The sequence below is a fragment of the Ostrea edulis genome, chromosome 5 (genome assembly GCF_947568905.1).
Source record: "Ostrea edulis chromosome 5, xbOstEdul1.1, whole genome shotgun sequence".
In the NCBI taxonomy this organism is placed as follows: Eukaryota; Metazoa; Mollusca; class Bivalvia; order Ostreida; family Ostreidae; genus Ostrea; species Ostrea edulis.
The window spans coordinates 58,411,023-58,421,022 of NC_079168.1; the positions used below are offsets into that span (position 1 = coordinate 58,411,023).

A 10,000-nucleotide genomic window follows, 5' to 3' on the forward strand; every position below is an offset into this window, starting at 1 on the left:
TCAGTTTTGTCAAACATTGAAAACATTTGATCTCGCCCCTAAAATAATTTGTCAGATTAAGTAATAAGATCAATAAATATTCTATTTGGAAAAAACATTTATTTTCAACACATGGCAATTGGATGCTTTGATGTCTTTTACTGTTATATATACCCACATTTTCGGAAGACATTCGGAAGTAACCATCGCTAGATACTGTTAATTGAATAAACAATTGCAAGTTCTGTGAATTCTAGCAAAAACTAAATTCCCCAAACCATCCCTCTCCTGAAATGCATTATTAAAGAAATTCAGCATTTCGTTAGCATTAGACCACAGCAAGGGTTGATTGTTAAAGTTGCGTTACTGGCGTACCTTTAAACCTATATCGCTGGTCCACCCCTTACTTCATGTCCATGATTGCGATTACCCGCTGTATGAACGACACTCGCTTTGTCAAAAAAAATATATAACTGACTCACCCTAAATTGCAATAAAATCAGTAGCAAAGAAGTTTTCAACACTTCGTTCGTGTTCAGACGAAATATGCTTCTCGGATTTTTTTTGCAATTTCTTGAAAGTCATTTCCCCAAAAATTCCTCACAGCTCTACAAATTAAAGACACTGATGGTACAAAAAATTTTGTTTGATTTCTCTATTATATACACTTCGACTTCTTTTTAATTTTAATTTCATACTCGATAAACAGAAGTACATCCGGTGTGAGCTTCGTTGGCGACACTTTTGGTGCAACAGTTCCCATGATTGACAATTTTATAACATGTGACCTTTGCGACGCCTAATTTCTTACTGATCTTACCATAAGATAAACCCTCGGCATGTAATTTTAGAATCAACATCATGGTTTTAGTTGGTATTGGTTTTCCCTTTTCGCAGGGTCTCTTCCATCGTGCTAAAAGATTATGTAATGACACGCTAATGTAAAGGCACGTGTGCCCGTCTAAAATTATTTTTATTCCCGCCCCTTTAAATATTGGTTTAATCGCAGTGATTGTTCTTTCCTTGATGCGTCATCATTGACAGATTTGTTTTGAAATCAACTATCCGGGACGGAGAACAAACTTGAGAAGCTGAGTCGTTCACACTTACTGTAAATTCACAGTAAAGAACATGGCTATATATAAAATAAATCATTTCTTAGAGATGTCTTGGTTAATAAGATTTCTAATTTTCAATGAATGAAAAGTTAGGGAGGGGGGGGATTGATTATTAGATACCTTCATTTCTCTCAGAAGAATGCCAATAATTTCCTATCTATAAACATACACAATTGTGCTTCAGTACAATATATGCAGATGATATTAAATCTCACTCTTTTCTCCCTTTGTTTCCTCTGCTTGTCTCTTCTCCTGAACTCCAGCTGTAATAAAAGCAACAGGATGATAATCAAAATGCCCTCTCACATTTCTTCAATGTTTGTGTACATTAAAACAACAAAAGGTCCATGGGCTTTAACATTCACCTGATCATCGCACACTTACATCAGAAGTGTGACCATAAGCAACCATTATAAGTCTGATACAATGTTTCTGGCTATCTTTTGATGACCAGTGGCCTTGACCTTGTCTTTAATTCTGTATGGATGTAATGCTTAGCTGTAAGCAGTCTTTGTGTCAAATATACAGTGTAAGTTTCTAATCAGTGTATGCTGTAACTTCCTTGCATATAGGCAGACTTTCAATTTCAATTTTCAATGACTGACCATAAATTGTATGGCATACATTATGGAAATTTTTTATATTGGGAGAAGGCTATTTTAGTTTTTGAACTTGTAATCCTATTGATGTTTTAATGTCAATGAAATATGTTCAATTCGATCAGTGTTATCTGGGCGTTTGTCATCATTTTCATTTACAGTGAAACTTCTCTAAACCGGCCGGCTCTCGGACCGGAAAAAACGGCCGGTTTAGAGGGATGGCCGGTATACCGAGAATTAAGCAATTATAGACATTTTATCTCAATATTCACAAAGTAGGTACTGTTCACTTTGATCTGGTGATCTATGATCAATTATCGGTGGAGATTATATTAGTCCGCTTGTACCTAAAGATAATTATGAATTACAAGAAATATTCTCGCTGAAATCATCTAATTTTAAACTGAAAATCTATAACAGGATACATAAAGAAAACACAGAGGCCTATTATTGGAATTCCTCTTACCTATAAAAACTGTTTACATTCATCGCTTATGTCATTAACAATTTTGTTTTGACGTTTTCAAAAAGTACAGTAGTAAATATGAAATTGTAATTTGAATATTTCTTTGGAATTTTAAGTCTATGGAAACCAAGAAAATTAATATATCTTTTAATAATTATCATTAACAGTCATGGGTTTGTTCTTTATTAACTACCACTTATATCCATACGAAAGTAAGTTGAAACAATATGGTGTTTGATATGGTATTCATTCAATAATTTCCAGTTTTTTACATTTTGTACAGAATTTGGAAGGGTCTCTTGGATTAGCTAAGTGTCAATTAACACCCTTGACAGCACAGGTAAACAATAGAAATTAAAGAGGCCACTAGTGTTTTCACACCTCCGATGGATAATCAGTCAATTTGCACACCTGGATGATCATAATTAACCTTTGGCCAATATTTTCTTGTCTTCAAAAAGTGGCCAGTATGTTAAGGGTAAATTACACATGTTTGTTAACAAATGTACTTTAAAAAGTGGCCGATGTCCGGTTTTCAGGGGTGGCCGGTTTTGTAAGACTTTCTTTGTAAGGAAATGTTAAGATTTCTGCCGGGACTTTGAAAATCGGCCGATATTCAGAGAGAACCGGTATTCTGAGGGGCCGGTTTGGAGAAGTTTCACTGTACTAGTAACTCTGACCTCTATCTTTATTGCAGATAAGGACAAATTCTCTGCTCATCAGTAATATTTGAGCTTAGTTAGCTGCAGAACAGCTCTCTGAAAACAAGAGGCCCATGGGCCACATCACTCACCTGAGTATTTAAAGATTTTCCCTATATATTCTCATGTAAAACTTTCATCCCTATTGTGGTCCCAACCTACTCCCAGGGGCCATAATTTTAACAACACAGTGTTGGGAAGCTTTCAAGTAAATTTGTACTTTCCTGGCCCAGGGAAGATTTTTCAAAGATTTTCCCTTTATATTTGCATGTAACACTGTGATCAAATAACGGCAAATAATGAAACTGATCAAATAATGGTAAATAATGAAACTTTATAGGCACCTATAGAAGCAAATTGATTTATCCAAAAAGTAGATTTCAAAATATTAAGTTATTAAGAATTTTTTTTAAATGTTCTATTGTTTACACATTTAATAACTGACCATTTTGGCCCCACTCCAATACCAAAACTCCTACCCTTGGGATCATCAAATTTAAAATTTTGGTAAAGGACTAGCTGTTCTTTCTAAATATCTATTTAGTTTCAATTTAGCATCAATAACACTAAAGATGTTAATTAAGTGTTTTACACATAAATACTATATACCAAGTTTGGCCCTGCCCTACGGTCAGAACCTCTACCCTAGGGATAATGAAATTCACAACTTTGGTAGAGGCCTTCCTAGTCTACTCCACAATACATTCGGTTTTTCTTACACATGTGTAATTGTAGAGAAGAAGATTTTTGAAATTTGGTCAATTTTTGGCCTAAGGCCCCACGGATGCAGGAGTCCTGAAAAGTACAATTTATGTTCCCCTTGTCCTAAAGATGCTTCATATCAAATTTGAAAAGAATTGGAATGGTAGTTATCAAGAAGAAATTAAAAATGTTCAATTGTTAACGCATGACGGACACAGACCAATAGGTAAAATGAGTTTACTCAGGTGACCTTAAACTACAGTATATTTTTCAATTTCTATTAAATATTTGGGCTTATAATTGAAGACCAAATACATCACTCGTATTGAATATTATGAATAGATACCTATAAGAACATAGTTCAAATTGACTGGCTACCTTATATGGATACGTCAACAAACAAAATCATTTTAAGCCACAAGTTTTCCGGTTGCATGGGGCTTTAATGAATATTTGAAGGTATGTTTGGACACAAGTACATGTATAATTGGAAAATATGTTAGGAATTTTTTCAGATTAAATTTATGAGACGGCGATGCAAGATTACAATGATATAAGGCCATTCGCATTTTTTTTTGCACCAGAATTCAAAGGTTTTTATAAGGGGTGGGTCTGTAGCTCTCTGATCTGTCCCAATATTTTTTCAGAGAGCTAGAGCTAAGTATGACCTTTTCCTGTTTTTCTATTACATTGTTATCACCTGCACAAATATTTCTAACCTTTTTACTAGTGGTACATGTACCCTGGACATTTTCCAGTTAAAAGCTACCTTTGTGCTAAATATGAGCTAATGTAAATATTCAAGATGATATATTATTCCTCAATATAGTTACTGCAATACATTTTCAATTTCATGAATAAAGTTCATTTCAGCTACAAGTGTATGTAACCTGTTTATGCACTATATCTTCAGAAGCAAAGAAGAATTTAATGCATTTTATTGAAACTTCCTCCCTGGGGGCTCAACCTTTAACTATATTTCATACTTGAAATTCAGTAGTAAAGATTTTAAAAGACTTCAGGCATTTTCACTAAAAATCAACATAGCCCCATCCTGGAGACTGCACCCTGACCCATGAGTTTCACAATTATGGTTGAAATCTCACTGATCATCATGACTATGCACAAAGTTTGTTTCCTTGATATTTTTGAATAAAAAAGAATTTAAACATTAAAGGGATTCACTAAATGATCAATATAGCCTAAATTTGAATGCAGCCTGATCCTCTGACCTAAGAGCCATGCATTAATAGTAGAGACCTCAGTACTCAATGTAACTGTACTCCTGATTTACCATGCATTAATAGTAGAGACCTCAGTACTCAATATAACTGTACTCCTGATTATTAATAGTAGAGACCTCAGTACTCAATATAACTGTACTCCTGATTTACTTGCTGGATTTCTAGGAGTAAAACAGATTTTCAAAACATTTTTAAATGTATTTTAATACATGATCCACATAGCCCCACCTTTGCTTGATAACCTCATCCAGGGGTACAAACTGAGGCCTCCATGCTCATCATAAACATGCATCAAGATTTTAAGCTTGATATCCAGAAGTAGAGACAATATTTAAAGATTGCATCACTTTTAGAGATTTTAAAAACCTAGGGGACCGCATAAGAGCAAGGACTACAAAATTAACATTTTTCTTCCCCTAACCAAATGCAATTATAGTGAAAATTGGTAACATAGTTTCTGAGAAGAAGTCAAAAATATTTGAAATTTTACAGAAGAGCAAGGATGGCAATAGGTCACCTGATTAATTCAGGTGACCTAAAAATCACTTGCTCACAATTTACCTCAGTTTCCCTTCTGCGCTTGAAAATTTCATCCTCCACTTGTCCAAGATCTGTCAACAATAGTACAGCTTCATTAATGTACATTACCATGCTTTCTCTGATTTCTTAATGATAATATAAACATAATACTTTCACATCACATCTGTTTTCAGTCCTGAAATATTGGTTGGATTTTATTGCTACTGAGATACTGACCCTTTAGTCTCACCTGACACAACCACTGAGATAATATTGACCCCTATACTCACCTGACATGACCACTGAGATACTGACTCTCTAGTTTCACCTGACATGACCACTGAGATAATATTGACCCCTAGACTCACCTGACATGATCACTGAGATATTGACCCCTAGACTCACCTGACATTACCACTGAGATACTGACCCTCTATAGACTCACCCGACATGACCACTGAGATACTGACCCTCTATAGACTCACTTGACATGACCACTGAGATACTGACCCCCTAGACTCACCTGACATGACCACTGAGATACTGACCCCCTAGACTCACCTGACATGACCACTGAGATATTGACCCCCTAGACTCACCTGACATGACCACTGAGATACTGACCCTCTATAGACTCACCCGACATAACCACTGAGATACTGACCCTCTATAGACTCACCCGACATGACCACTGAGATACTGACCCTCTATAGACTCACCCGACATGACCACTGAGATACTGACCCTCTATAGACTCACCTGACATGATCACTGAGATACTGACTCCTAGACTCACCTGACATGACCACTGAGATACCCTCTAGACTCACCTGACATGACCACTTGTACTCGTTCTAGATTGACCACCCCGCTATTGGTAAGGTATCCCTGCATGTAAAATAGGCAAGGGGTTAGGTTAGGGCAAAAGCGAAGTTCATTTTATGACGTATTTAATTCCACGGAGTCCTAACATAAACTGTACATGTAGTGTTTAGGGAAATATAAAACAAGTAAAAATATCATTTAAAGAACCATTTGCTTACCCCTGTTCTTCTCACACAACTTTTGTACAATTTGACCAGTCTGTCAATTGCTCCCTCCCTATACCAAATTAAAAATAAATCAGTACATGCATATCCCATGAATAATAGGTGGAGTCTGAGCAACAATAGAATTCAAATATCGTGTCCTTATCCACATCTTTATTTCTGTTTCATTTTCTCACGTATTTGTAAAAATGTGTTTTACCTAATTTCCAATGAAGGTAAATGAGGCAGGAAATCATTACCCACAAAGAAGCACATAAAGACCCAGTCATCTATCGCTCTCTAAGTCAGCAGAAAGACAGAAAAGGACATGTCAAATACAGTACATGTTTATAATCTACAACACTTTAGTATCTGACACACTTTGATATCAACATGAACAGATACAAAGTATAATGTACACATATTTAATCCCACTAGGTCATGATTTTGTGGATTATCAGTTTTGGTAAGATCTTAGGTTGTGAAATTCTACTGAATTGCATATGGCTTACATGAAAATAACTTACATACTTTAAATCTGCTGTTATGAAATTACATGGATTTTATGTAACCGCAGACTAAGCAGAGATAAGTATCACACTTAAAACAGTATGTAGTCATGTAAATCATTTCATAACTTTTCATCAAGTCTTCATCAATGCATTTATACATGTATCAGGAGGCTTAGAAATGTTTCACTCAAATTAGAATGCTGTAATTACGCAGCATATAAATCTTTAAAGCTTTCATCACTTGATATAATTTCATGTGTATTACAACAAAAGGTGACAGCACTGAGGAATTTTCAAATACATTCACAGGCAAAAACAATTCACTGTAAGCAATTATATCATAACTTCAACAAAAAAAGATTACCTCAAAGTCATATTTGAAAGGTAGGTTGTCCATTAAAAGCTCTCTTTCTAAATATTCTCGCAAAATATTTAACCTGATAAATATAAACTCCTGCTCTGCTCCCATTAGTTTGGGCAATTCATCATTCTGAAAAACAAAAAATCAATTGGCATCAATGCTTCTTAGAGTGTGCAAGAAATTTTACTTATTACATTAATTGAGGACAAGAAATGAACTTTACCTTTGCTAACTTTAAGTTCTCAATCAGTTATAAGAACTAAACACTTGTAAGAGAGGAAGAGTCTTGATATGGTGCATCTTTGCTCTTAAATGGACTAATAATTTTACACTAACATGAAGAACAAAGCCAAAGGAAAACCTCCCTGCCCAACACCTACATACCTCTCCACACATCTCCTTTGGTAAACCTAGACACTCTTTCATCTCATGACCTTAAAATATCACAAATAAACTAAATACACAGAAGGTGAAAATCAACTTTATTCTTATTTGTTGAACTGAATATGCTATTAATCACCATAAATTGCAGTGGTACAGAATATTAATGGAATGGTATTTCTCACCTAACTGTCCACACAAATCACAAGGCCTGGGTTGGTTAGGCTTAAATTCTTCTCTAATGATTGTAAAATGAGGTTCATGAGTAGCTAGTCCTGTAAGCATTTGAAAGTTTTGACAAGTTACATAAATATTGTTTAACTGTTAGCCATTTTCTTAAAATCATCAATGAAACTTAGTATTGACAAGACTAGAAATATTCAACCACCAACTATACAACAACCCCACAAATGAAATGTTTGAATGAAGTTTTTTAAGTTTTACATTTGCATAGTGCTTAAAGTTCAACTCTAGCCAATTAAAGGACAGAGAGAGAGAGGTTGTAAAAGGTCAAATGCAACTGGTAAACTAGGGATGTGAAAAATAATTTCATACTCACCCAACATGATTAAATCCGCTGAAAAAAAAGAGATACAAGTAATTCAATACAAATAGTTCTCAATTCCATATACTGTCACAAAGGTAAAACAAAGTCAAATTTCAGTCCAAGTTGATTTAAATATATAAGGGGAATAACTCACCGTCTGCTCCACAAAGACAATGCTTTGTGTTTGGGTCATGATCTGGTTGACCTACAATAAATAAAAAGGTATATTCAATAAACTGTCTATCAGAATGATAATAAGAGACAGATGTTTGATACAAGAGACAAATTACCAAATACACATATTAATCTTTCTTAATGTGCTTCCTTTTTCAAGTAAAATCAGTTTCTCATGATTTGTATTTGAAAAAGTTATATTTTATCTAAAGCTGTATCCTGTGAGGTATTTTAAAAGACAATTTTCTTTTTAAGGACATAAGCGACGTTTCTGACATTTTCTCTAAAATACTTTTTTTTTATGATTTCCGAAATAGGTTTAAATTTTATACTGCAGTAACATTACCATACTTTATATATCGACATGGGTAGATCAGTGGTTAGGCCACCTAACTAGTAATGCAAAGGTCCCAGGTTCGATACCCGATTCTTCCATCGATTTTTCTCTCCTTTTTCGCTACAGTAAACTTACTGCAATACATAAGAGCTGGCCTTTGAAACAACCAGGAGCTATCAAAATATGCCAACTCTAAAATAGACAGTAATACACCCCAAGATTTTTTGTACCAATGAGATTGAATAAGTGAATTATACAGGCAACTCTCAATAACTTCAAGTTCAAGAGACCTTGATAAAACTTCGAGGGATAGAGTTCAAGAGATCGAATTTGAGTTACATCTGGAAATTAGAGGTCCAACCATTATGGTTCAGATTTTATAGCAACCGGACTGCATATTTACAACATCGTGGCATTGTTTTGACACATCCTTCATATTTTAGATACTACATGTAATTGACTTGATTTTGAGAACACAGAACTTAATCTTGTATTTATGTAAAGATTCTTTAAAGTTTATGTATTCACTTGTTTGTTTTTTCTCATGTTAAGATAGATGTACATTTACGAGACAGATTTCTTGTCCATAACAACATTTCGCAGTCACTAACTACACGGAGCACAATCCACGGCACATTTTTCGGTCACTTTGTGCAAAGCACAAATTCTAATAAATAATGATGATTCCTTGGCATGTCTCTAAATTATATTCTCAAAATTACCATCTCATTGTTAAGTCCAAACAAGTCTTGAAGTTGGCAGTAGTGGAATTGTAATGAAAACAAAGCACAGGTAGAAGGTTAAACTGACCAATTAAACAATAAACTATCCACCCCACAAGGAAACACATGGGATGTGTCACTTATATAAACACTTAATTAACAGCTGAGCTAGCCCCAGGCATTCAACATTATCCAGGTAAGGTCCAAGCTGAAATAATGATGTGCATCAGTGATGGTGTGTATGCGCTACCACCACTTCTCGATATCGTGAGTGAAAAACAATGAAATATGTTTTATGGGACCCAAATTTCACTTAGAGAGATCAAGAACTTCACGATGGAACATTCAAGAGATGGAGAGTAAATTTGCTTAGTTAATTCATTTAACCCTCCCATTTCTTACATTCATTCGCGATTAAAAATATCATCATTTTGATAGACTTCATTAAACATATTAACAAATCTTAAACTCAATCAAATACATGCAGTGTCTGCTTTCATATCCTCAGAGTCTCATCTTCTCCCAACTGTATTCAGTTGCAGACCTGCTAGGTCGATATGCCTGATTCTAGAATATTTTCACATTCTTTCACAAACAATTTCTGCATCCC

General features: G+C 34.8%; 1 protein-coding gene across 3 annotated transcripts in view; it reads right to left on the bottom strand.

Annotated features, from left to right (window-relative positions):
• LOC125652407 (5'-3' exoribonuclease 2-like) overlaps positions 1 to 10,000 on the bottom strand; it is a 59,878-nt gene that overhangs the window by 38,473 nt on the left and 11,405 nt on the right. For all 3 annotated transcript variants that reach the window (XM_048881597.2, XM_056164941.1, XM_056164942.1), the window contains exons 7-16: positions 8,312 to 8,362; positions 8,170 to 8,187; positions 7,796 to 7,885; positions 7,614 to 7,663; positions 7,233 to 7,358; positions 6,577 to 6,656; positions 6,372 to 6,429; positions 6,159 to 6,216; positions 5,371 to 5,420; positions 1,313 to 1,360 (exon numbers count right to left, since the gene is read on the bottom strand). In XM_048881597.2, coding sequence (XP_048737554.1) covers positions 1,313 to 1,360; positions 5,371 to 5,420; positions 6,159 to 6,216; positions 6,372 to 6,429; positions 6,577 to 6,656; positions 7,233 to 7,358; positions 7,614 to 7,663; positions 7,796 to 7,885; positions 8,170 to 8,187; positions 8,312 to 8,362 — 629 coding nt within the window. The remainder of the gene's footprint in view (positions 1 to 1,312; positions 1,361 to 5,370; positions 5,421 to 6,158; positions 6,217 to 6,371; positions 6,430 to 6,576; positions 6,657 to 7,232; positions 7,359 to 7,613; positions 7,664 to 7,795; positions 7,886 to 8,169; positions 8,188 to 8,311; positions 8,363 to 10,000) is intronic.